Source organism: Cimex lectularius, unplaced genomic scaffold (assembly GCF_000648675.2).
Source record: "Cimex lectularius strain Harlan isolate CLEC.00 unplaced genomic scaffold, Clec_2.1 scaffold131, whole genome shotgun sequence".
Lineage (NCBI taxonomy): Eukaryota > Metazoa > Arthropoda > Insecta > Hemiptera > Cimicidae > Cimex > Cimex lectularius.
In genome coordinates this window covers 1,147,324-1,174,774 of record NW_019392685.1, presented here as the reverse complement: position 1 = coordinate 1,174,774, position 27,451 = coordinate 1,147,324, and the positions used below count along the sequence as shown (strand labels likewise).

At 33.3% G+C, this 27,451-nt stretch overlaps 2 protein-coding genes and 1 long non-coding RNA gene across 7 annotated transcripts in view; 1 reads left to right on the top strand and 2 right to left on the bottom strand.

Annotated features, from left to right (window-relative positions):
* The window catches only part of LOC106663037 (rab11 family-interacting protein 4B-like), a 99,107-nt gene that overhangs the window by 67,439 nt on the left and 4,217 nt on the right, over positions 1–27,451 (top strand). For 4 of the 5 annotated variants that reach the window (XM_014387539.2, XM_014387538.2, XM_014387540.2 and 1 more), the window contains 5 exons: positions 26,018–26,121; positions 26,186–26,326; positions 26,386–26,593; positions 26,652–26,802; positions 26,876–27,000. In XM_014387539.2, coding sequence (XP_014243025.1) covers positions 26,018–26,121; positions 26,186–26,326; positions 26,386–26,593; positions 26,652–26,802; positions 26,876–27,000 — 729 coding nt within the window. Of the gene's footprint in view, positions 1–2,629; positions 2,845–24,243; positions 24,476–26,017; positions 26,122–26,185; positions 26,327–26,385; positions 26,594–26,651; positions 26,803–26,875; positions 27,001–27,451 lie in introns of those variants that run through there. The other variant, XM_014387542.1, reaches the window with a different exon arrangement.
* LOC106663039 lies at positions 235–1,242 on the bottom strand. Its single transcript, XR_001339985.2, has 2 exons — positions 806–1,242; positions 235–736 (listed from the first exon to the last, which is right to left on the bottom strand). It is a non-coding gene; the product is annotated as an uncharacterized LOC106663039 (long non-coding RNA).
* LOC106663038 (protein maelstrom homolog) lies at positions 8,647–9,983 on the bottom strand. Its single transcript, XM_014387543.2, has one exon. The coding sequence runs from the start codon at positions 9,828–9,830 to the stop codon at positions 8,898–8,900; it is 933 nt and encodes a 310-aa protein (XP_014243029.1). The 5' UTR covers positions 9,831–9,983; the 3' UTR covers positions 8,647–8,897.

Genomic DNA, 27,451 nt, shown 5'->3' with positions numbered 1-27,451 from the left:
AATACTTTAATGTTAGAGCATAACTTTCTATGTTTGTAAGTACAAAACTGATTTTATTTGGAAGTCTAGTTTTTGATATATTAGTGACTAACAAAGTTTTAGTTTTACTTCCAAGGAAGTTATTAATTATTGCTAAAACCTATTGATTATTGTTAAAGCAAGTTTTAGCTTGGGAAGATTTTATGATTGATGATCTCCATAACAATTAGGTGGTAATGATTAAAATTAACGGCAAAATGTAATTGTAGTTTATTAACGGAAACATATTTTGGGTGTATTAAAAGGCTATTATTATATAAATGTACCTTAGTTAAACTGGGCTAATGGCTTGTGAACGCGCCAGATCTAATTTTCCAACAATTTCCAATGCTTTTAGAAACGAATCTTCCCCGTTGTAATAAACGATACTCTTTTGTGTCATGTCGGAATCATTTGTAAGAGAAAGTCAGTGGGATTATTAACGGCCCAGGGGCATTCCATTGTGACCATGTCCGAGTCACGTCGGCGGCTGGAAGGCTATCGACCTTCCTGGGCAAAAGGTTGCATTCCACGTCAAAAGAATATTGTACCCAAAACGAACCGGGTATTCTTTGGCTTGGGGTAAAGGTTTTTTTTACGATGGAAGGTAGGTGTCTAGCGCACCAACGCCCGGCTTCTTATCCTTCCTGTATCGACCCACGGGTCTTTTGTTTCAAAAACGCCGTAAATTACGAAAACAAAATACTTCGACTGGTTTCTGCAATTAAATTTTACCACTAGACTGTGTAAGCGGGTTTACTGCACTTTCATGGCATAACAATGTTACCCAACAGAAACTTTTCATTCCTCGTCTAACGCCAAACGCAGTTATATCTTGGATTGACTGCGATTTGGGAAGAATTCTAAATTTTTTAAGAATTAAATCACAACATATTAGGTGAAAGAAAGCTGTTTTTCTTAATAACGAACTGATAATAAACAATTCAAACATATGTCTACAACTTGATCAAATCCCGATTGTATTGGGGTCCGCCTATTCTCGCTTACTAGTTTATAGGACTTTATCGATTAGAGAATTTAAAAAAAACACACACACACAAACTTGAATTTCATAATGGACAAATTGAAACGTCCTGGGCAAGAAAAGGGACAAATTCGACCTATTCTAATTGTACCAGCTTTATAACACCAACAGCTGCATAATTAAGCAAGTATGTAGTATCGTTCAAATTGACATTTTGAATTTGGCCGATGAAAATTCATTCGCGGTATTTAATTTTTAAGTTTTTCTCTTTATATAATTTTTAAACCTATCGGTCTAACTTATCTCAATTTTCATAAAATTTAAAGGATAAAGTGATCGTCTTGACCGTGATTGGGATAGAATCAGAATTTAAGATTGTGCCAGAAGGAATATGAATTATATTGCTTTTTAAAATGTTTACTAATTTTGTTGAGGTCGTGAGGAGCGGTCAAAAATGAGGTAGTTTAGAAAAACAACTTTTTCATTTTTTTCCCGACGTTTCGACCTTTATTCCGGCCATCTTCAGGGCCTTGTTTTGTCTACATTTTAGTGAGAAAATCCGTTGATTTGGAGCTGCTGCTAGTGTCTTCTGGTTTCTTGCTATTATTTTTGAGTGTGGCAGTGGCTTGATGAACATGTTTGTTGATGACATGTTTGTAAAAACCCATGTTGGTTGTGTTGTTCCTCTCAGGTAGAAATGTGTATTTTTTAGCGACCTGTTGTTCCCTAAGTTGTTGACAACATGAGGAGCGATCAAAAATGAGGTATAGAAAAACACCTTTTTCATTTTTTTCCCGACGTTTCGACCTTTATTCCGGCCATCTTCAGGGCCTTGCTTGGTCTACATTTTAGTGAAAAAATCCGTTGATTTGGAGCTGCTGCTAGTTTCTTCTGGTTTCTTGCTATTACTTTTAAGTGTGGCAGTGGCTTGATCTCCAAGTTTTTAGATGAAATGTTTGTAAAAACCCATGTTGGTTGTGTTGTCCCTCTCGGGTAGAAATGTGTGATTCTTAGCGACCTGTTGTTCCATAAGTTGTTGAAGTCGTGAGGAGCGGTCGAGAATGAGGTAGTTTAGCCTTTTCCATTTTTTTTTGTCGACGTTTCGACCTTCAACATCTTACGAACAACAATGGTCACTAAAAAACACACATTTATACCCGAGAGGAACAACACAACCAACATGGATTTTTACGAACATATCGCCTACAATCATCATCCAGCCACTGTCACACTAAAAATCATCGCAAGAAACAAGAAGAAACTAGCAGTAGCTATAAATCAACGGATTTTCTTAGTAAAATATGGACAAAACTAGACCCTGAAGATGTCCCAAATAAAGGTCGAAACGCCGGTAAAAAAAATGAAAAAGGAGTTTTTCTAAACCACGTCATTCTCGACCGTTCCTCACGACTTCAATATATTATGAGGCAACAGGTCACTAAGAAACACACTTTTAAGTAGTATGCGATGAAAAAAGAAGAGGAAGCATGTAGTGGTTGAGAAGTATAGTTAGAAGTGTACTGTCGGCCATTTTGGTCCGTTTCGTCTCGCTGGCGTGTTATTGGAACTGTGTCCAAACATCTGGCTTTACTTTTTTTTTTTTTCCAAAGAGTATTTTACTATTTGGACTTCACAACATCCATGGCCGTCCTTGAGGAAAGGCGTTCAAAATGGGTAAATCGTAGGGGGAACTTGGCTATGGCAGCACTGCGCGCACGCCCCTCTTCCCGTCCGTCGCGGACCTCCGCTTCAGTCACGTCCCGTTCCCCTTCGGTAGTGCATTCCGGACCGATAATATTCAAGTGTTCGCCGGTGGCGTCGGAAATCATTGAAATTCTGGGGTAATCATGGATATTTTTATTCACTCCCCACCCTGGAAGGATTTATCATCGACGAGTTACGGAGGCGAGGATCATTGGTGACATGGAATACTAAATTTTCTATATCTCGGCCGTTTAGTTATAAAATTATTAAGCATGGAAAGAATACTAAAAAGTAATCTTATAAGACACATATTACACAAATGCTGTAAAAAAAAAATTATACAACATTGCTGCCGGGTTTGATGAACTTCAGTTGCAACTGGGTCCGCCTATTCTCGCTGTACGTCCTTGACGAGAATGGTTTTGGCCGCGCATATTAATAACAAGTCGCGGGGTGTGCCTATAGAACCACCGTAACAAAACACAACAGCAAAAAAAAACAGAACAGCAATTAAAAAATTTATTGATATGACTACACTAGCATACACTCCACATACAAAAAATGACTGAAAAAAGAACATTTCCGTTGTAAAAACCTGTCTATCTTGATATTAGTACTTTCATTTCGTATATTCATGCTGGATTCTAGGCTTAATTCTCGCAGGATGTCTTGTCTGATGGTCAGTTTTCCGAGACTTTATCACATTTAAAGCAATAAAACGTCTGATTTTGTGACTATGATGGAATATATATCAACATATAAACCAAAAATGACTGAAATAAGAACATTTCCGATCTGAAAAGCGTCGGATTTTTTGTACTGAAGGAACAAAAAACTCTACAAACCTTGTAATAAAACAAATTAATTTTAAAAATGAATCTTTTTTATATCAGTCCAGATTAACAGGCTGACGTATTATTACTTATTCTTGATATTAGTACTTTCATTTCGTATATTTATGCTCAGGATTATAGACTGTCTTGTCTGATGGGCATTTTTCGAGATTTTATTACATTTAAAGCAATAAAATGTTTGATTTTATGACTACGCTGGAATATATCCACATATAAACAGAAAATGACTGAAATAAGAACATTTCCGATATAAAAAACCTTAGAATTTTTGTATTAAAGGACCAAAAAAAGCCACAAACCTTGTGATAAAACAAACAAATTAATTGTAAAATGAATCTTTCTTAGATCAGTCCAGATTAACAGGCTATTGATAACTGATTCAGTCTATTATTCGTGATCTATTTTGATATTATTACTATCATTTCGTATATTTATGCTCAGGATTCTAGGCTATTTCTCACAATATGTCTTGTCTGATGGTCATTTTTCGAGATTTTATTAAATTTAAAGGAATAAACCGTCTGATGTTATGCCTATGCTGGATATATCCACGTATAAACCAAAAAAGACAAAGATAGAACATTTCCGATAATAAAAACCTTTGGAGTTTGTGTAATAAAGAACAAGAAAAACGTACATATGTGATAAAATAGACAAATGAATTGCAAGAATGGCTCATTCAGATCATTTCAAATTTTCTGTCAATATCTGACTATTGATTCAATTCATTGTTCGATTTTTATAATAATATAAGTACTTTTTATGACGTGCATCTATTCTCAGGACGATGATCTAGGCTTAATTATCACAGGATGTCGTGACTGATCGTAATTTTTTTCGAGATTTTATTGATTTTTAAGCAATAAACCATTTGATTTTTTTGATTACTCGAACATAACCACGTATAAACCTAAATTGTTTTGATTGACGTGTATTTATTCTCAGGATGTCCTTCTGGGCTTACTTCTCACATGATGTGTCTGATGGTCATTTTTTCAAGATTTCGTTAATTTTTAAGCAATAAACCATTTGATTTTTTTGACTACTCGAACATAACCACTTGTAAACCTAAAGTGTTCTTTCATGGTGTGTATTTATTCTCAGGATGTCCTTCTGGGCTTACTTCTCACATGATGTGTCTGATGGTCATTTTTTCAAGATTTCGTTAATTTTTAAGCAATAAACCGTTTGATTTTTTTGAGCACGTACAAATATATCAAAGAATAGCCTAAAACGACAAAGAAAGAACATTTCCTTTTGTATTTCCGATTTAAGAATGATTTGGAATTTGAGCAATAAAGGATTAAAATCGTCATAAAATACCAGATGTGATAAAACACAGGAAAGAGTAGTAAGAATGAATCTTTCTTAGATCACTTCCAAGTTATAGACAATATCTATTGACCTTGTTATTGACTAATTGATTCAATCTATTGTTCGTGATCTATCTCGATAATAGTTCTTCCATTTCGTATATTTATGTTCTGGATTCTAAGCTTAATTCTCACCGGGTGTACTGTCTGATAGTAATTTTTTCGATTTTATGATTTTTTAAGTTATAAACCGTCTGATTTTATGACTACACTTCAAAAATCCGCATATAAACCGAATATGAAAAAGTTAGAACATTTTCTGTTGCATTTTCGATATAAAAAAGTCTTAGAATTTGAATATTAAAGGGTCATACACGCTACAGGTTTGATTAAAAAGAGGAATGTATTTTAAAAATAAATCTGTCTTGCCTCATTTCAAAATTTAACTTAATTTAACTTGTTATTGACTAATTGGTTCAATCTATTTGTGCGAAATTTATCATAATATTAACTTTTATTACGTATATTTAAACTCTTCTAGGTTTAATACCACAGGTAATGTTCTGTAATTTTAGGATTTTTTAATCAATAAACCCACTAATTTTATTATTACACTCGTAGAAACAACTACGTTTAACACACATATAATAAAAATTGGCGTTTTACGATATAAAAATGCTACAAATTTGAAGATTTGTAAGAATGAAATCTGTCTTGGTAGATTTCAAATTTACAGACAATATCAATTGACCTGATATTCCCAAGGGTTGCAACATAGGACTTACGTTTTCAGAAAGCTCTTAGTAAAGTTCGTTTATTATGTTTTGACAAGAGACCAACTCTTATAAAGATAAAACGTTGTAAACATTGCAATACAATTTTTATAAGCGTTCATGTTTGGAGTTGAAACACAATAATCTAAAATTAAAATCTTTAATGTTATTGAATTTCTCACAGGAAAATAACTGTATACTATTTAATTATCTCGAGTATCAATTGTAACATCTGGTCTGATGAGAGGTTCAGCAGAGTCAAAAAAATGATGGTAAACATTCAAAATACTTCTAGTAGAAAACAATGTTATCACAGACTGCTCGGTATCATGTTTTCTTGTTTTCTTATTTTTTTAATCGGATTATATCACGACGGTTTAATTGAAATCAAGGCAATTCGATCGAACGTCTTGCAAAGATAAAATGATTTGCTCATTATCCTTTTAAATTTTATAGATAATTTAGAAAACATTTCTCGCCTTTGCCAATTTTTCGGTGGGAAGTTGGAAAAAAAAATTAAGAACCTGACTTATGTGTAATTTTTGCATATTATGCCATACTCAAAAGAGTCAGTTTTCATCAGTTTCTATTGGAAAGTTGTTCTAAGCTTGCCATTACATGATAATTCAAACAAAACTGGTCGTTCAAGGGGCTTTATAACTTAGAAAAAAACATAATGAAATAATTAAGCTCTAAAGCTTTTTTAGTAAAAACGTTTTTGTCAACATAAAAGCACCAAATTTATAAGATTTCCAGTATGGTTTTATTAAAATTATTGTAATTTTGACCGTTTGGGCGAAACAGGAAATGAGTTCAGACCTAAAACTTTGGAAAATAGCCAGGGGGATTTTTTAGTGTATAAATAGATTCTTGTAACCTTTTTATTTATAGACTCGAGTGTGACTCTGGTACGTCAGGCTGCTTATAAGGAGCTTTTCCTTATAAGTCTTGCTTTTGGCAACCGATTTTTCTTCCAAGTGGGAAAATATTGTTAACATCATGCCAGGACTGTTGGGGTTCGATGGCCTCCGGTGAAATATACAGGGTGTTCGGCTACTCGTGTTACAAACTTTGCCAGTAGAGTCTACATTCAAAATGAAACCAAAAAGTCCTAATTAACTAAAGTTCTTTAAGTTCGTATCTTAACAGTTTCGGAATTATTCCTGTTTTTCTGATTTTTTTGAGATTTCACGACCTTGCTTCAAATTAACAACGATAACTCCTAAACTAAAAGATTTTGAACAAATCCGTTGGTATAGTTGAAAACTACGTTATATTTCCAATAAAATTGGATTAATACTCAACTTTATATAATAAGTTGAAATAAGCGTTTTAGTAGCCAGAAGTTTGAAAAATTTTTTTTTTTTCAAAGTTGAAAAATTGACTATGGTGATTCTAAACTACTATTTCTAAACCTAGAAAACTGAAAATTTCATATAACGTACTCCATTTAATATCCTTTTTAGTGGTGTAATTGCTTTTTTAATTACTTTTTTCAAAAATGAAGAAATTGATAAAGGAAAAAGAAAAAACCGTGGTTAAAGGTGGAAAGATTAAAAAACATAAAATAAAATAAAAACTTAAGGAAATTTTGAATGAATTTGATAAATGTTTTTAAATTTAAGTTCGAAATCGAAATAGTGCAGGTGTTTACTTATTTACAATCAAGACTGCAACTTTGATTAAAGTATTAATGTATTATTACCCCCTCCAAAAAAAGAGTTTTATGACTCAAAACGTTTTTTGTTCTTTCATTCAAAATTTCTTTACGTTTTTACTTTTTTTTTTCATTTTCCACCTTACCAATCCGTCAATCACGGTTTTTACCTCCTCTTCATCGATTTCTTCACCTTTGAAAAAGTTAATTAAAAAAGCAATTACACCATTGAAAAGGATATTAAACGGAGTAGGTTTTCTGAAATTTGCTAGTCTCCAGGTTTGGAAATAGTAGTTTAGAATCACCGTAATTTTTCAACTTTCACAAAAAAAAAAATAATTTCAAAGTTCTGCCTACTAAAACGCTTATTTCATCCACGTTTGCAAGTTTAATATTGACTACATCTTATTGGAAATTTAACGTAGTTTTCAATGGTATTAACGGATACGTCCAAAACCTTTTAGTTTTGAAGTTATCATTGTTTTTTTGAAGCAAGGTCGTGAAATCTTAAAAAATCAGAAAAAGAGGAATAACTCCAAAACTTTAGCCAAAAAGACAAAATGAAAATGAGATAACTGTGGAATTCACTCGTTGGACATAAATAATCCTTGCTTAAAAAAAAACAACCAATGATAACTCCAAAACTAAAAGGTTTTGGACAAATCTGTTGATTCCATTGAAAACTACGTTAAATTTCCAATAAAATGTGATCAAGACTAAACTTGTAAATGTTGGTGAAATAAGCGTTTTAGTAGGGACAACTTTGAGAAAAAAATGATCAACAAATCGATGAAGAAAAGGTATTATTATTCTCCGAAAAAAAAGTTTTAATATTAAAAACGTTTTTAGTCCTTTCATTCAAAATTTCCTTACGTTTTTATATTTTTTGTTTAAATCTTCCTCCTTACCAATCCGTCAACCACGGTTTTTACCTTCCCTTAATCAATTTCTTCTCCTTTGAAAAAAGTAATTAAAACAGCAATTACACCACTAAAAAGGATATTAAATGTAGTACGTTATCTGAAATTTGCAGATTTCTTGGTTTAGAAATAGTAGTTTAGAATTACCATAGTCAATTTTTCAACTTTGAAAAAAAAAATTTTTTTTTTAAGTTCTCGCTACTAAAACACTTATTTCACCAACATTTACAAGTTTATTATTGATCATTTCATTGGAAATTTAACGTAATTTTCAATGGTATCAACTGATTTATCCAAAACCTTTTTCTTGAAGTTATCATTGTTTATTTGAAGCAAGGTCGTGAAATCTTAAAAAATCAGAAAAAGAGGAATAACTCCAAAACTCTTGAGATTCGGACCATAGTTAATTAGGAATTTTTAGAATATACTGGGACAGTTTGTAACACGAATAGCCAGACACCCTGTATAGGTTTTTGCTGATTTTTTTTTTCTGACGCGCAATATGTTTGAAATTGCGGAATCGTAATAATCGAAGGGGGCGAAGGCCATTGGATCAAGAAATTGCAGTAGTTTACATAAAGAAAACTGTGCTGGGTAGATTAAACAGGGCCGATTTAGACAAACTCTATTCATTTATAGTTTTGACGACTTCCTTTTATTCTTATTCGATATTTTAAAAGTTTTCGGATTTATCGGGGCAGTGTCTCCTGTGGTTGGGAACGACCCCGATATCAGGAGCGCAGGACATGGAGATGGTGAAAACCCATCTTTTGACTGTCGAGAGCGAACAGTGCTGCGACAGGTCTTTCTCCTCGTGGAAGTCGCATCCTATTTTTCTACAGTGCGAGTAGACGTCCTTGACGAGCTCGTTGTTGGCGTACTGGGGCGTAACCCTCGGGTCTGTTTTCCCTGACAACTCCATGCATTTCGACTTGAGCTCGTAGAATAGCATGGGCAGCGGGAACACCCTGATGTTGCAGTCTTCGTTGGACGCTTTGGCGAACCGCGACAGCGTACCACGAACTGCACTGATGCAGTGGTTGCAATTAGCGTCGTCAGGCATTGAGTAAATAGGCGGAGTCCTCTTCGGATTCTTCCTCCTCAGGAACCTCTTGAGTTCTCTGAGTATCGTCGGGTAGTCGTCTTCCGCCGATTCGACCACGTTCACAGGTATCCCGTGACTCTTATAAGCCCAGTCGAGTACTTCGTACTTCATCCCGAGCGGGATTTCACCAGGGTTGACGAAAAACTGTAGCGTCGCGCAGAGACCTTCGCCCAAATTGAACTCGGCTATAGCAATCTCGGCTGGAAGGAAGTTGTCCTCGCTGACCTGAGCGAAGTAGTTAATGTGGCACACGTAAAACAGCTGGTTTTTAAGCGCCTCTTCATCCGGGATTCTCCTCACGATGTAAATTATAGACTTCTTCATTAGATACTCTTCTTCCTGTATCTGCTTTTCCTTCTTCTGCGTCGTTATGGCCAACTTGTTCTCCTTGTACTTCTTCTTTTCGTAGCGGTTCTGCCCTTTGTCGTGTCCGTAGTCAGACAAGTTTTTATACTTTGGAGCCTTCTGGCTGGAGAATCGAGAGCTCACAAACTCAGGCATAACATAAACAATAACAAAATAACAATGTATAACAAGCTTCTTAACAAAGGTGGTACAAGTTTGGTAAACAAGTAACAAATGATTTTCTTGAAATAAAACAGCTTTTTATTGAGTGTTTACTTTAAAAATTAATATTGTAAAAATATACATAACAGAGCATATTTAAAATATCCAAGTTGAGTCAATTCGTTTAATTTTTTACACAAATTTCTTCTGGGACAAGCAATTCATGAACTGCCTGTTACCGACTTCCAGATAAATATTAAAAATCCTACTAATCTTTTATTATCATTTTTTTTTAATTTTTATTTTACGAGGGTTCGCAACATAATATCAACCCTCGGGGTGCCGGTGTTTTAGAAAAAAAAGCCCATTTGTAAGTATGTCGGGTTCGAATGCAGGGCCGCTGGATTGGAACCCGGGTCCTTTACCTTACAGTGATGAGCGCCGTGTCAACGCCTAAACCGTTGCGGCCACCGACGCCCCTCATTATTATTGACAAATTACAAAATAATTAAGCCTTTTAATTGATTTATAAAAACAAAATTTTCACGCGTAAGAATAAACAATTCTTCTACATTATTGTCCTATTGCCTTAACATCCTACATATTACATAATTTATTATTTACACCTTAGCCCGTTGGACGTTTCGAAATAGTTTTTCCCATTTTTCTATTGGAAAGTAAGTATTACGCGTATCGACCATTGTCAGAATTAATGTAGAAAAAAAAAAGTCTGACGGAATAATCAGTAAAAGTGTATACACGATTAGCTCGCAGGAGAATAAACGAAAAAAGCCCGAAGCATCCAGGAGTTTCTTACATAAATTTGTGAACCAGTTCCATTTAATATTCTCAAAGGATAAAAATTACATTATAACATGCATCGCTCTCGTTTGTGAAAGGGGAAAAAAATGGAAACCCGTGACAATTACCCGGAAGACTTTCCCTCGGAATCCTCAGACGAGTTCAATCAACTGGGATGACTCTCTAATTAACAGTTAAAATTAATTGACCCTAATTAAAGTTTCACAAAAAAATTGTGATACCGATAATTTTTCTATTGGATCAAATTTATGCGATAAAATTAGCGATTTATTTTCCCCATGCGCTCTTCCTGGAGCTTTACCAAGTCTTATTCACTAATTTTTCTACTTCAAATACAGTATATTTTTAAAAACCGATTTAGAAGAACAGAAAAAAAAAACGTTTTAACGCCCTCACCGAAGAGATTTGGCAGAATATTGCAAATCTCTTGAATTTTGCCTAGCTTCCAAGTCATGACTTGGCTATTTTATCGGATGATGCAGGATGATGAAGATGACGCAGGACATTGGTGAACGGGCCAAGAACATATTTACACTTTTCATATGTTTGTACCGACACAACGTTGCCGAAATTGAACCAAAAGTCGCTTGATCACATCTGGACTTTAAAACTTCTATCTTTTACTATTAGTACGATATAAAATTTTCATTTATCGGTTTCAGAAAATTAATTAGATGCTAGAAATTTGAAATTATGTTGTCTAAAGTTCTTTAAAAACTAAAGAGTACTAAATTGAAACGAACGTGCTATGCTATAAGATGCCAATTTTGCTTTTCTCGTGTAATTTTTACAATGTGTAAATGTTTTCAAATTTTTTCTATTATGCTTATCTTAAAAACAACCATTGCTTGCATAAAACCTAAAGAAATCATAAAATTTGATGCCTTGGTTTTTTTTTTTGCCATATTAGCTGTGTTTATGTTCATAATGTTGATTTATTTGTATTCTTTTATACGTAATGTTTCTCTATTTAAATGATATTATTTGATGATGGTGTATTTTTATATTTGTTTAATGAATCTTAATACCCGTATTATAATTATTTATCATCATATATTGACCTTTGGTAAACAGAGATTGTGATAACGGCCCGAGGTTACACAAGGCTGTGTCTGATTAGCCAGCAATAAAAAGCGTTATTAATAAATTAATGTTTTATGCTGTGAAAACTAAGGGTTGTATTTACACCTAGCAGAAGCCTGGGTGATTTCGTTTTTTTTCACAGACACTGAGCACGACTTGTGCATATGGACACGGTCCCTTTCACATTTCACGTTCACCCGGTTAACTTGAGAAGAAGAAAAACGTCCAACGATTCAACTACCAGCCAAGAATTAAGATTATTATTTATTTTATTATATTTCAAATGTAAAAAATAGTATAGAAGCTGATAAACAAAAATTAGTGCTAGGGATGCAGAAGGTTGTGCATTGTAAATTTTTAAGTTTGAAAATTTCTTAAGGTATTAGGATTGTGTTATTAATAATTATTGAGTAAGAAAAAATTGATTTTCATCGAGAAAATATCGAATGTGGGTGTCTCATTTTTATACGTAACAACGAACCGTGAATAATCAGGGCGAGGTGTTCAACCTCAGTACAATACATGTTTGTCATGATGCTCACGATATAAAAGTTATAGAGGCACAAAAGCTTTTTCTCTCATTGTCCCCGTCTGGCTGCTTCATTTTCCATATACTTGTACCCAAGATTGTGATATTACGCCGGGTGGTAAACCCGGGGGAAAACTGACAACAAGAGCGAGACCGTTTTTATAAAGCATTTGTATGTTTTTGGGCAGGATATACCAATAATTTTGCGTGGACAATTTTTTGTCATCGATTTCTCGTTTACCGTGGAGTGGGCGTGAGTTTGGTTAGCTTGAGAATAGGTTAGGGGTAAGTTTGGTGTTAAGTACTGGTTAGGTTAGTGTTAGGGATTTGTTAGCTTAGGTTAGAAATAGGTTAGGTAGAGTAAGGAGTAAGTTAGGTTAAGATAAGTAGGGTTAGTGTTAGGATAGGTTAGGTAGGTTACATGTCCACAATTTAATGTTTTTCCATTAAGCGGAGAAAATATGCGATTGAGAAGAGAATTTTCCATTAAAGTCTTGCACAAAATAAAAACGTGTTTCCTGCAACTGTCACCTTTCTACCTGATTTGATTTTTTTTGCAGATTGCGTTTTTGACATACGTTTTTTAAGTGTTAGGGATTTGTTAGCTTAGGTGAGGAAAAATTATTCAAAGATGTTCAACAATAGATAGTTCGATCTATAAGATATTGAATAATTGAAATAGTGAAAGCTTCTATCCTTTTTAATTGCGAAATTGCCCTGAACAGTTTAAGGAGTCGTTGAACTGTTTGACAGGATGATCAGACCTGATCATCTGCGGTCCGCTTGTTCTAGTTTCAGAACTGATTACGACCCGGAAAATATAACTTTGTGTGAGTTTGTGGTGTCTTTTTTTTCGGGCGCGTTTGTGTGTTAGCGCTGGAGAACGGGCTTAAACGGAGAAACGCAATGATTTCGAATTTTCAATTTAAGCATTATGAACGGAGAGAAATCGGCACAATAGGCGCGAACGTAAATCGCTTCGAGGGAGTGATGGACGTAGAAATTCCCATCAGAAAGGTCAAAAACACCCCCCCCCCCCAGGTGAAATAAAAAAACGGATGTCAAAAACGCAATCTGCAAAAAGTCAAATCACGTAGAAGGGTGACAGTTGCAGGAAACACAGTTTTACTCTGTGCAAGACTTTAATGGAAAACTTTCTTCTCAATCGCATATTTTCTCCGCTTAATGGAAAAACATTACATTGTAGATATGTAACCTAACTCGTATATAATCCTACCTATCCTAACACTAACCCTACTTAGCCTAACCTAACTTACTCCTTACCTTACCTAACCTATTTCTAACCTAAGCTAACAAATCTCTAACACTTAAAAAACGTATGTTATAAACGCAATCTGCAAAAAAAATCAAATCAAGTAGAAGGGTGACAGTTGCAGGAAACACAGTTTTATTCTGTGCAAGACTTTAATGGAAAACTTTCTTCTCAATCGCATATTTTCTCCGCTTAATGGAAAAAAATTAAATTGTGGATAGTAACCTAACTCGTATATAATCCTACCTAACCTATCCTAACACTAACCTTACTTATCTTAACCTAACTTACTCCTTCCCTACCTAACTATTTCTAACCTAAGCTAACAAATCCCTAACACTTAAAAAACGTATGTCAAAAAAGCAATCTGCAAAAAAAAAATTAAATCAGGTAGAAAGATGACAGTTGCAGGAAACGCGGTTTTATTCTGTGCAAGACTTTAATGGAAAATTCTCTTATCAATCGCATATTTTCTAAAACTTTTTCATTTCAACCAATAACTTGCATAAAGATTAATTAATTAATTGAAAGAAGTTATTTGGTCAATTGGACCACGAAATATAATGGATGTAATAATTAAAATTCGCTGCCTTGACATTATTGTTTTTAACAATTTTTTTAAATTGTAATATATTAATTGGTCAATAATGGCCACGAAATTAGTGAATTGTTTTTAACTTGCCAAACATTTTCACGATAAATGTATATAATTTCTATTACAAAACTAAAAATAGCATGTAGGCTAAGCTAATTAAATTGAGTATTGTATTTTTCCTTGGAAATTAAATTAAACCACCAGTTTTTATTCCTTCATTAAATAAGGACAGTTCTCGAGATTTATAATTATAATAATGCGAACTCACACATTTGTTGATGAATGAAGTTGATCAATATTTTGATGCATTTTTTCTTTATTAATATAATTAATTATTTTTACAATAAGGTTACGTGCAGAATGAATAACTTGGTATATTTTCCAGTATATACTTAATAAGTTGTAACATGAGTTTTTGTTTTTTCAAAAGTACAATGTTCAGACGGAAAACTATGTAAAACTTCATTTTACATTATCTTCTTCTTGACATTTTAAAGTTAAATTTAGGCAGTTTATTTGAGGGGTTTGTTCTAGATTTGTTTCTCCAATATTTTTTTTTTTTGAAATATAACAGCCTTGGCTTGTGGGAGGCAGACGGTCGTCTGTGAACCGAGTTTGTTCATAACAGCCTTGAATTAAACATAAACCGACTACGTTTTAAATCTTAATACACGCCTTTTTATAACAAAATAGAAAAGACCGTATCGATGGTGACCGTATCAAGCGAAATTTTGCGCAATTTTTTTTTTTATCATGGCGATAACGTACAATCATTCTAGATAAGTCGGAACCGTCGGATTTTCGCCTTTGTTGCAAAAATTTGATAGAAAAAATAACAAGATCTGCGGACGAAAGGGAAAGGAGGCGGGGGCGTTTTACGAGGCCTCCATATTCCAGTACAAGGTTTATATTTACAAAAAAAATTTTTTTTTTTTAAATAATTTTCGGGGTGTGTTATACTTCGCACTTTAAAAGTATGCTCCGTTCTGTACTTACAGCACACCGGTCAGTCCTAGTTCATCAAGGAACTTGATTAATATGGCCTGTTTCAGTGTTTCTTCTACAGTTAAGTTGAAAGTCTCTTGTAAATCACTTCCTTCTGCGGGAAACTGTGAGGCCACAGTTTGTCAGTTCCTCTTCTGCTTCTTTGCAGAATCTGCATGTGCCATGGTGCGTTTTGTCAATCTTCTTGAGAAGAACATTTAATCTGCAGTGCCCTGTTAAGATTCTAAGTTTTTCCTGCTTCTTTTGATGCATTCTGTTGTTTCTTTCCTTGCAAAATTTGCTAGAAGGTTTTTGAATTATTTATGTCCAACGAGTGAATTCCATAGTTATCTCATTTTCATTTTGTCTTTTTGGCTAAGGTACTCATTGTTACCCCCTCCGCTGTCTCGTTGCCCTCTACTTCCACATATCCTGTGACCCAACACAGACTTTATTTTGCATATCTAATCTGTTTAGTTTAATTTTTCAATTCAGCATGTTTACTAATGATGTTTGAGCGTAGTGCTATATATGCTATAGCTGCCTGGCTATATTCTATTACTATTCAGGATGTTCCGATACTCGTGTTACAAACTTTGACAGTAGATTCTACATTCAAAATGCCACTACAAAGTACTAATTAAGTACGGTACGAATATCAACAGTTTCGGAGTTATACCTCTGTTTCTGATTTTTTAAGATTTCACGACCTTGCTTCAAATAAACAATGATAACTTCAAGATTAAAAGGTTTTGGATAAATCAGTTGATACCATTGAAAATTACGTTAAATTTCCAATAAAATGTGATCAATACTAAACTTGTAAATGTTGGTGAAATAAGTGTTTTAGTAGCGAGAACATAAAAAAAAAATTGTTTTTTCAAAGTTGAAAAATTGACTATGGTGATTCTAAACTACTATTTCTAAACCTAGAAAACTGCAAATTTCAGATAACGTACTCCATTTAATATCCTTTTTAGTGGTGCAATTGCTGTTTTAATTACTTTTTTCAAAGGTGAAGAAATTGATGAAGGGAAGGTAAAAACCGTGGTTGACGGATGGGTAAGGTTGAAAATTAAAAAAAAAATATGTAAAAACGTAAGGAAATTTGAACGAAAGAACTAAAAACGTTTTTAATCTTAAAACTCTTTTTTTCGGAGAATAATAATACCTTTCCTTCATCGATTTGTTGTTCATTTTTTTTCAAAGTTGTCCCTACTAAAACGCTTATTTCACCAACATTTACAAGTTTAGTCTTGATCACATTTTATTGGAAATTTAACGTAGTTTTCAATGGAATCAACAGATTTGTCCAAAACCTTTTAGTTTTGGAGTTATCATTGTTTTTTGAAGCAAGGTCGTGAAGTCTTAAAAAATCAGAAAAAGAGGAATAACTCCGAAACTGTTGAGATTCGTACCATATTTAATTAGTACTTTTTGGTGCCATTTTGAATGTAGAATCTACTGGCAAAGTTTTACACGACTAGCCGAACACCCTGTGCCAATTGCACGGACTTCAGCTTGGAAAATAATGGTACTAGCAGATAGGGACGGTCTCAACAGGGGGCTTTTCTTTTTTGGTACTTAGAATTATTTGGAAATTTTCTTTTAACTTAAACATCCAGTTGATGTCGTCTCTCCGAGCCATGATATTCCTTCATTAGGATATTACTATCTCCCCATTTAAGTTTTATCACTATTGGAGGTTTTTCTTTAATAAAGTTGAGATTATAGACCTTTATATAAATTATTAAAAAAATCAACAAGATTTTTCGTCTTAAACATTGCCAAAGAAAAACTTTAAAAGTCTTAAAGATTAAACATGCATTATCTTTGACTACCATTAATAGAACTTTAATCAGGATCTAATAAACCATTAGATCAACACTTGAAATATTTTTTGATAATAATTTATAGTATCATCCGTAATAAGGCTTATGTCCATCGATAATATTAGAAATTTCCTAAATAGGTTTTGTCATTATTTTACGAATTTATATGTGTTTGTTTCGACGTTTGAAGCGTTGAAAAGATATTTTTATCTAATCTCTACTGATTTTTCCTTGTCAGCTAAAACCAGTTTGGGTCAGCCTAAATAGCACTGTTCCATTAGTTTGACGCGAAAACCCAGATAAGAGGGTTATCGCCTATTTTTAACTATCTATTAAACAACTGTGCAATCTATTTTTCTTTAAGAATAAATTATTTATTTGATTTAAAAAAAAATCAGACCCTTGGTTCGTACATGTGTTACCTTTTAGGATACAATATGCTAAAAATAAAATAAACGAGTAAGTTTTGTCCATTATTTTAAAAATTCAACTTGGAGGAATAAGAACAGCAAAATCGAATAAAAGTTTTTTTTTACAAAATTATTTAAAAAGCTCTTAAACTTATAAGGAATAGTTCGAATTTATTGTCTTATTCTAGCCCCTTTATACAAAAACAAAACTGGATTGAAAAGCTTATTTTATTTATGAAAATGTTCTTGCTAGATTTAAGCTTCCTTACACGAATCAAAAATTAAATACAAAGGAGTATATAAATAAAATTCGGACTAATTCTTTTTCCCAGCTTCAAAAGTAGAAAAGGGAAAACACAAACGTATTAATTTTCCCCACATAGTCTTTTTAAAAAATTCAAAATTGTAAAATTGTATATTTTGTTAGATAATATTTCGATTTCTGGTAAAATTCTAACTTCCTTCAAACCGAAAAAAATTCAAATTATTGCCCGTTCTAACGTTTAAATATAAAAAAAGTTCTAGCTTCCTTGGTTTGAAGTTTAGGGTTCTAGATGTCGACAACTTTACAGACTAGCTTTCTGATTTAAAAAAACCTCAAAACGTTCTAATTTTAATCATATCGTACTTCCTGATAAAAACATTATTCAAAATTTAGTAATATACTACCATAATACTTTGATACAACACCAAAACTAGAACAACTAATACCAAAACAGTTCGAATCTAGTCATATTTTAGCTCTTTCATGGAATCTGGAAAAGTTCTAAGTCTAGTTATATTCCGGTTTCCTGATACAAACTTTTAAAAAAAAGTTACAAGTATATCATATTTTGCTTGGGTACCTGACCTGTTTGGACTGTAAATAAATTTAAAAAATATTTTAGCTCCTTGACATAAAAGAAAAAAAGTGCTAATACTAGTCATATTCTAGCTCCCTTATTAAAACTTAAAAAGTTCGGATTATGTATATAATATTCAAGCTTCTTGATACAAGAAAAAAAGGCGGAATCCTTGCCTTAGACTAGCTTCTGATAAAAAAGTTCTAATTGTAGTCATATTCTAGCTTTCTTATACAAATCAAAAGTAGACAAAAACGTATATTGAACTCGTAAACAAACTCGAATTCTTGCCACAGATTAGCTCCCTGATAATAAAATTACTAATTGAGTCATATTCTCGCTTTCTTATACACACTTGAAAAAACTTTGCATTCTTGTCATACGCTAACTTTCTTATAGAAATCAAAAGTATACAAAAACGTATATTGTACTTATAAAAAAGCCGAATTCTTCCGAAAAAAAAAACCACGAATTATTGCCACAGACTAGCACCCTGATAAAAAAGTTCGCATTCTAGCTTTATTATACAAATCAAAAGTAGACAAATGATCTTATAAAAAAGTAGATTTCTTGCCACAGACTAGCTCCCTGATAAAAAATTACTAATTGTAGTCATATTCTAGCTTTCTTATACAAACTTGAAAAAACTTCGCATTCTTGTCATACGCTAGCTTTCTTATACAAATCAAAAGTAGACAAAAACGTATATTTTATTTATTTTTTAAAGTAAATTTCTTGCCACAGACTAGCCTTCCGATAAAAAAGTATTCTACCTTCCTTATACAAACTTGAAAAAAAGTTCGCATTCTAGTCCTATGCTAGCTTTATTATACAAATCAAAAGTAGACAAATGATCTTATAAAAACGTTGATTTCTTGCCACAGACTAGCTCCCCCTGATAAAAACAAACGTTCTAATTGTAGTCATATTCTAGCTGTCTTATACAAACTTGAAAAAGGTTCGCATTCTAGTCATATGCTAGCTTTCGTATACAAATCAAAAGTAGACAAAAACGTATATTGTACTTATAAAAAAAAACGAATTATTGCCACAGACTAGCATCCTGATAAAAAAAGTTCTAATTGTAGTCATATTCTAGCTTGCTTATACAAACTTGAAAAAAACTTCGCATTCTTGTCATACGCTAGCTTTATTATACAAATCAAAAGTAGACAAAAACGTATATTTTATTTTTTTTAAAGTAAATTTCTTGCCACAGACTAGCACCCTGATAAAAAAATTCTAATTGTAGTCTTATTCTAGCTTTCTTATACAAACTCGAAAAAAGTTCCCATTCTTGTCATATGCTAGCTTTGTTATTCAAATCAAAAGTAGACAAAAACGTATATTGTACTTATAAAAAAAACGAATTATTGCCTCAGACTAGCATCCTGATAAAAAAAGTTCTAATTGTAGTCATATTCTAGCTTGCTTATACAAACTCGAAAAAAGTTCCCATTCTTGTCAAATGTTATTCAAATCAATAAAAATTCTTGTCTTTGTTATTCAAATCGAAAGTAGACAAAAACGTATATTGTACTTATAAAAAAAACGATTTCTCGCCACAGACTAACACCCTGATAAAAAAATCACTAATTGTACTCATATTCTAGCTTTCTTATACAAACTTGAAAAGGTTCGCATTCTAGTCATATACTTGCTTTTTTATACAAATCAAAAGTAGACAAAAACATATATTGTACTTATAAAAAAGCTGAATTCTTTCCACGGACTAGCCCCCCCCTGATAAAAACAAACGTTCTAATTGCAGTCATATTCTAGCTTTCTTATACAAAATCGAAAAAAGTTCCCATTCTTGTCAAATGTTATTCAAATCAATAAAAATTCTTGTCTTGGTTATTCAAATCAAAAGTAGACAAAAACGTATATTGTACTTATAAAAAAAAAAACCGAATTATTGCCACAGACTAGCATCCTGATAAAAAAAGCTCTAATTGTAGTCATATTCTAGCTTGCTTATACAAACTTGAAAAATCTTCGCATTCTTTTCATACGCTAGCTTTGTTATTCAAATCAAAAGTAGACAAAAACGTATATTGTATTTTTTTTTAAGTAGATTTCTCGCCACAGACTAGCACCCTGATAAAAAAAATCACTAATTGTACTCATATTCTAGCTTTCTTATACAAACTTGAAAAGGTTCGCATTCTAGTCATACGCTAGCTTTCTTATAGAAATCAAAATTAGACAAAAACATATATTGTACTTATAAAAAAGCCGAATTCTTGCCACAGACTACCCCCCCCCATAAAAATAAACGTTCTAATTGTAGTCATATTCTAGCTTTCTTATACAAACTCGAAAAACGTTCCCATTCTTGTCAAATGCTAGCTTTGTTATTCAAATCAAAAGTAGACAAAAACGTATATTGTACCTGTTTCTCCTTCTTCCTTGTACACATGCCTTCGGAGTCCATTCAGCATGATCTATGATTCTAGTCCTAACACGACCTAGGACTAAGGAATTATTCTTAACCCCGTTAAGAACCAGCTGGGTTAAGCTTCCTTAATACAAGCTCAAAAAAAAAAGTTCGAATTCAAAGTACTTATAGTAACTTTTTCCCACAAAACCTGTCTATCTGTGCTTCAATATAAATTATTCCAGTAGGTCTGAATTTGGAACTGCATTCTTTATATTTCCTTTCAGTCCCAGACTTTCAAAATAAAAGCCGACCTTCACAGGTTTGTTTGAAAAGTCAACTCTCATCCTTAAACCTAATAGGGCGCCGCCCGGTTAGAAAAAAAACCAGGCCAATTGTGATATTTCTGTTTACAGCTTAGAACATGCGTTTTCATTTTTCATTTCTCTCACCGACGAGCTTTTAATGGGGATTTTTAAAATGATTTTTATTGGTTTTCGCCCGTCGCTTCCGAGCCTCGATTTATTCACTGGAGGTGAAACTACGGCCAGGTTCTCCTTTCAAATACGGGTTCGTTCTCTCCCCAGACGTTCCGGGGCCTTTCTCTGTGTGGACTTTCCCCCTTACAACGACACTGAATAAACTCTCTACTATTATTTTTACAAATTTATTGGTTTATTGTTCATAAAATCTGAGGGGGAAATAAAACCGCGGGGGATGATTACGACGATAGGTTTTTGGTACAAAAGTCTTCGTTTTTCTTGACCGGTACAGGCTTGGATATGCGGTAATCTTAAGGGACTAGGCTTATATTTTTATTTATTTATTTTAATTGATGGAAATTATTTTTTGCTGAAAGAAAAACTCCTTTAATGTTTAGTGTGTCCAATTTTGCGAGTCTTGGGGAAAAAATAATTTTCTCATTTTTACATTTTAATGACACATGTAATTTTTTTCTATAATAAAAAATAGTTTACCTCTACTTGTTTAGTATTTATTCGTACTATCGTAGTTAGAATTTAGTTAGTTTTTGTTTTTAAAACTCAAACGACGGACCGTTTCTCGCCCTTTTGGCCCGGGACACCTTCGGTCATATGATCCTGACCAACTGTGAAAACTTGACTCTAGGACCGTCGGAAAATGGGAAAATGGTCCGATCCCGTTTTTACTACAAAGCCGTGAGAAGGAAATTCACCATGGTGAGAAATCTGGGAAGAAGAGCCAAGAAGGCTATCAAAAAGCGGATGAGGAAAAAGCAACAAGTATGTTAAGATCTATGATAACCTAGGTAGTTCTGAGATTTTTTATAAAGAAAAGTTATACCGTTAATATAATAGTTTCAAATTTGAACTATAATCTCAAAAAGAAAAAAGTTTGATTATTTAACCCTATAAACGCATTTTTAAGTCAACAGGCTCAATAATAACACGACAAAATTTTAAATAAAACTCTCGTTTTAGTTAAACATAAAAACAAAACAAAACCATATGGTTGTATAAAAATAAATCAAAATTTAACACAAAGTAATTTTCTTTTAAAAAAATCAAAGGGCGTTGTAATAAATTGTCGTTGAAAAATCTCACCAGAGGAAAACTATGTCGTTCCAATTATCCAGCATTATCTGAAATCAACCCCTTGTTCTAACTAAACGATGGACATAGGAAAACCAGATGAAATTTCAATTTTGGATATGTCTCATAAGTCCCAGTGAAAACCATTAATATGTGGCACCGTTGCGTAGTCATAAACCTATATTTTAAGTTCTCTATGTTTTTATATATTTGAAATTAAAAATACGAGTTATTCCAGGTTTTTTCTCTTTTACTTAATTCTGTCCAAAATTATTGTCATTGGCTAAAAGGAAAGAAATTTATTTTGAGAGAAAAAAAAGCGAATCCGAAATTTGGGCTGGCAGTAAACTTAGCCAAAAGAACTGGTTTATGACTTCGCAACGGTGCCACAAATTAATGGTTTTCACGGGACTTATTTGGAGACATATTGAAAATTGAAATGTCACATTGTCTGGACATAGGAAAAACAGACAATATGTTTGTTTAAACATGTGTTTTTTCACGTTTGAATATTTTAAAGGCATCAGATTGTCGACTAGGATATTTTATGCCTTAATTTTTTTTTAAGTGCACTGTAGGTTTGATAAAACACCATTTGGCCTTGTTGAAATGAGTGCTTGATATTGTACTTTGTGGCATTAATTGGCCGAAACGAACATGGGATTTTCATGGGCCGCGCCCGTTTAGCCGGAAATGAAGCCAAGCCCTTCGGCCGGAAACGGGCCCAAAACACCACCTGACTGGAAAAGTGGAGAACGGGGGTCCCAAACGCACAAAATATAACAAAGAACGAAGGTCCGGCCACTTCAATAATAAATAAAAAAAATATATTTAAAAAAATCATCCAATGGATTATTTATGTGCTTTGTACGTTTTCCAATTTGTAAAATATGTACAAAATCGAAACAATCCATTGAAACGGTTGTGGTCTTTGCACTTCTCTTTTGTGGCTTTTAAGATCCGCTTGAATCAATTGGCGGTTAGGATGGATTTATTAAAAATAAATAAAAGTCTTTCCGGTTCTTCTTAAAGTTTTAAGTATGAGAAATTTGAATTCGAAGTTGTTAAAACATAATTTTTATTACCACATGATTCACCAATGATACTTGCCCCTTGTTGATAAATTATCTTTTAAATATAAACAAAATAATTAAAAAGTATTTGTAACTTTAATAATAAATTTTAAACACAAAAAATATTGAAATTGACCAAAAGTCATGGGTGTCTTCCTGCATCCATGACAGATGAGGCTTGAAAAATAAGATGGACGTGTGAGAACTTATTTCCAAAAAATAAATCCCCAAGCAATTTCAAAAAATGGATTTTTTAAATAATACCAAAAATAGATATTATTATTATTATTATTATTGTGTGGTGATTCGTGACCGTTAATCGATAATTATTCAGAAATCGTGAGATGCAGTCTGGTTTGATGTAGGTTTCAGAAAAACATTTTCTTTATCGTGCCAACGTTTCGACCTTTATTGAGATCATCTTCAGGGCTCAAAGTGTTTGTCTTCTGTGAAATTGTGCCATTCTTGTGTGTCGTGCACAAGGCACTCTCTGCAAGAATGGCACAATTACACAGAAGACAAACACTTTGAGCCCTGAAGATGATCTCAATAAAGGTCGAAACGTTGGCACGATAAAGAAAATGTTTTTCTGAAACCTACATCTCACCAGACCGCATCTCACGATTTCTGAATAATAATAATTATTTTTTTTTTTTTTACTTGGATTTGTTTGCTTGATCATCTTTATTCTCTCAAAAGTTCACCAACTTCATTGTTTGGCTTGTGATTAAGACAGAGTAGATAAAATAGCACGCAGACCAACCACTGAAATTGTTGAAATGTTGAAACATGATGTACCAGGAATAGCCAGAGCAGGATGATGGCCTAGCGATCCATCACCTCTCAGAACTCACCACTGCATTTAAATCTAAATAATTCAAAAAACAAACAAAAAAACAATAGTTTGGATATATATTTTGGAAATGAATTCGTAAAAGACTTCACGCCAATATCCATTTCGTTTCTCAAGCCCCTCTTATCACGAGTTGAGTAGAATTTTTGCAAACTCGCAGGGCGCGGAGGGAGGAAGAGGGTAGCTCCTCGCCTCACCACCCTTGCCTCGATGACATGCTCACTGAGGAAGAGACCCCATCCCTAGGCTCGGGCCTAGAGTACGACCTTTGGGAGGGTCAGTTCGCCTTTTCGGGCGCTCTTCCCCTTAATCTGCCTCCGTCGCCACTCACCAAGGAGCGGAACCGGGACAAATCCTACCTCAACAAAGCTTGTAGCCAGCTGAACCAACACGTGAGTATTTGTATGTGATATTTTGGTGGGGAAAAAAAAAATTCTGTGTAAAAATATAAATAATAACTTAATGGTTATACAACTTTTATATTTTTGGCAACCAACGTTAGCACCATTGTACAGATTGGCTCAAAAAATACAGACAGGATTTTCAAATATCCCATTACATAATAATTCTTTAGGTTGACTTTTTATTTTCATTTGGTTTTTGTGCCTCAGTGATTGTCTCCAACATCTCCAAGAATTGTTGTTCACCACGAACTAATTTTTAAAGTGAACATATCAACAATTCAAGAATATTTTTAGTTTGATAAAATGTGTGTGAAATAAATGCTAATGAAAAAATTTCTCATGTTTAGATGTCTCTCTTCTAAAACAAAACGTTTTCATAGAATAAGGGTAAATTAACGATTTAATCGTTCTCACATAAAATATCTGTAATCTGTTCATTCCAGGCCTTCATTTCCACTATTCCCATGCCTTGAATTATAACTCATGTACTGGAGATGGAAAGAGGAGTGTAAATGCTTATTTTTCCTTGCTAAAGCTGCTTTGTCTGTATTTCCCCTTGTGTAGAATGAAACAAAACACCTCTAATCTTTTTTAATCCTGTTTTACTCTCCTAAATCCGTTTGTGGTTCGGCATTTTCTTTATTGTAAATTTTCGATTGGGTTTAAAGCAACACGACCTTCTAAGCCGTGTCTGTTTTGAAATATTTTAGAATCTGTTAATCGATTCGCTGCAAACTCCAGGGATGTCGCCTGCTCGTCTTCCTCCAAGAGTAAATCTTTTATTTCTTTTCTGCACTGTGCAATCCCTTCTGAGTAAAAAAAAAAATCATGCATGGACAAACCGAAAGAATATAAATAAATAAATCCACATTTTTGCTTTAATTTTTGAACTGTCATATAAGATAAATTGAACGGGGGGGGGGGGTTTTCATAATAAGTCAGTCCTAGGGTAAATTGATGGAGCATCAAACAGACAACTGTGTCAGATCTCTGACAATAGCTTTGTGCATGACAATGGACCAGAGATCCTTCTCAAGAACTCCTTAGATTCAGGATAATCAATCCTCTGCTAGACTGTGTGAAAATTATTTGAAAAGGGAAGCTCATTTTGAATAGATTTCCTAAAATGAACACCGTAATTCATGAGAGAGAATGCAAAATAATATTTGGTTTTCATCTTTTAACTGGCCTAACTTTGATTCTATTAATTAAAATATCATCCTCCTTGATTACTTATGGTAATTTTGGCCAAATGTTTCCTATGTTTGTATGCTTTTATACGCAGTTTTTCCTCTTTTAATTTTTTTCCCATGTTATTTTCAGTTTGTACTACCTATTGTTAAAGTAATTGAAGGCCAACTTGTTTTCATTGTTTTAATCTGTGATTCTCAATCCAGTCAAGAAAGTATCATGAGTTACGACTCTGTCCCTCGTATCGTTAAGACAATCCTCTGGACTTTTTACGAATTTTTTGGTAGTTTGCGCTTTTACGTTGTACACTTTTTAATCGGCAATTTTGGTTTGTTAAAGGTGCAAATGTTACAAGAGCAAATGAGTATGTTAGCTGATAACCAGACGAATGGAGATGAAAGGTACACGAGGGTAAAACAAGATAATGCCACTCTTCAGGCGAGGTAAGATTATTTATTAAAATTTTATATTTTGTTTTAATAAATTTAAATCGATTAAATTTTCAAGGGTTTTGATGCTTGAAGAGCAGATAAGAGAAGTAGAATTGAGAGCTCAGGAAAAGCTCCGAGATGAGGAGAGATGGCATCGGGAAATGGTCTCGCGTATGGAGAGCGAGAAACAACTCCAGTTAGAAAATTGTGCCATTAGGTGAATGATCAAATTTTGTCAAAAGAATCCCGACAATTTTTAAATGTTTTTATTTTTAGACTTCAAAGCATTGAACTGGAGAACTGTTCGCTTCGGGAAGAGGCGAACAGGTATAGAACACAAGCTGAGAAGCTAAGAAGCGAAGTGCTCCGCTTAGAAGAGGAGCAGAGCCGGTACGAAGCCAACTTGGCAGCTTTAAAAGAAGAATTAGAATTAGTAATAGAGAGGGAACGAGAAAATAATCAAACTACTCGTTTAAATCAACAGGTATAAATAAAAAAAATCACAAAGAGAATTCAATTAATAATTTAATTTAATTTTTCAGTTTGCCGAAGAACTGAATCAAGAACTTGAATGTCTTAGACTTGAACATAAAAAAACACTTGAAGAACTTGAATTAAGAGGATCCGGAGTCTCTCCAACAACACACGAACAACTTAGGTCAAAATTCTCACAGTTGAGAGAAGACAATAGAAGTAAACAAAATTATAGATTGATTATTTTATTTGTTTGTCAAAAAAAATTTATTGGTGAAATTGTGTCGTTCAGGGCTGCAAGAAGCTCACGACGAGATGCAGGCGCTTCTGCTCACGAAGAGCGTCGAGGAAGGAAGGAGCCTTCTGACAGGTCACCAAAGCCTAGCGGCGGAACTCGAGGCCCTGTCGCAAGACGAGGTTTGTTTAACTATTCTATTCTTTTTTTTTTAAATTGATAAATTAGTCAATTTAAATTTTTAGATGAGCATGTAAATTGGTTGTTTATTACAAAAATGTACATACATTGTGCCCTTGGATCAGGGTTACTTTTTCTTTCTAGTTTGCTTTAGTTATACATTACTTCAATATTATATTGGGTAAATTATTTTTTAAGTGTTTTAAACGTAAATAAATCAAATTATGTAAAAAAAAGTTATGTACATTTTTATCGATGTACATGTTGGATTAGTTTTGAGCTGTTCACATGATGCAATAGTTGATTATATTTTTTTAAAACTATAATGCACAGTAGAACACAGAAGTATAAATAATAAATAAAAATTACTAAAAAATTCAAGTCTATGCATTAATTGTTTATTACAGTCTTTATTACTGTAAGCTTGAACCTGAAGAGCATTAAACATCAAAG

Bases quoted from the DNA above. Each gene is read 5' to 3' on its own strand.
- LOC106663038 (XM_014387543.2), bottom strand. From the start codon at position 9,830: ATGCCTGAGTTTGTGAGCTCTCGATTCTCCAGCCAGAAGGCTCCAAAG.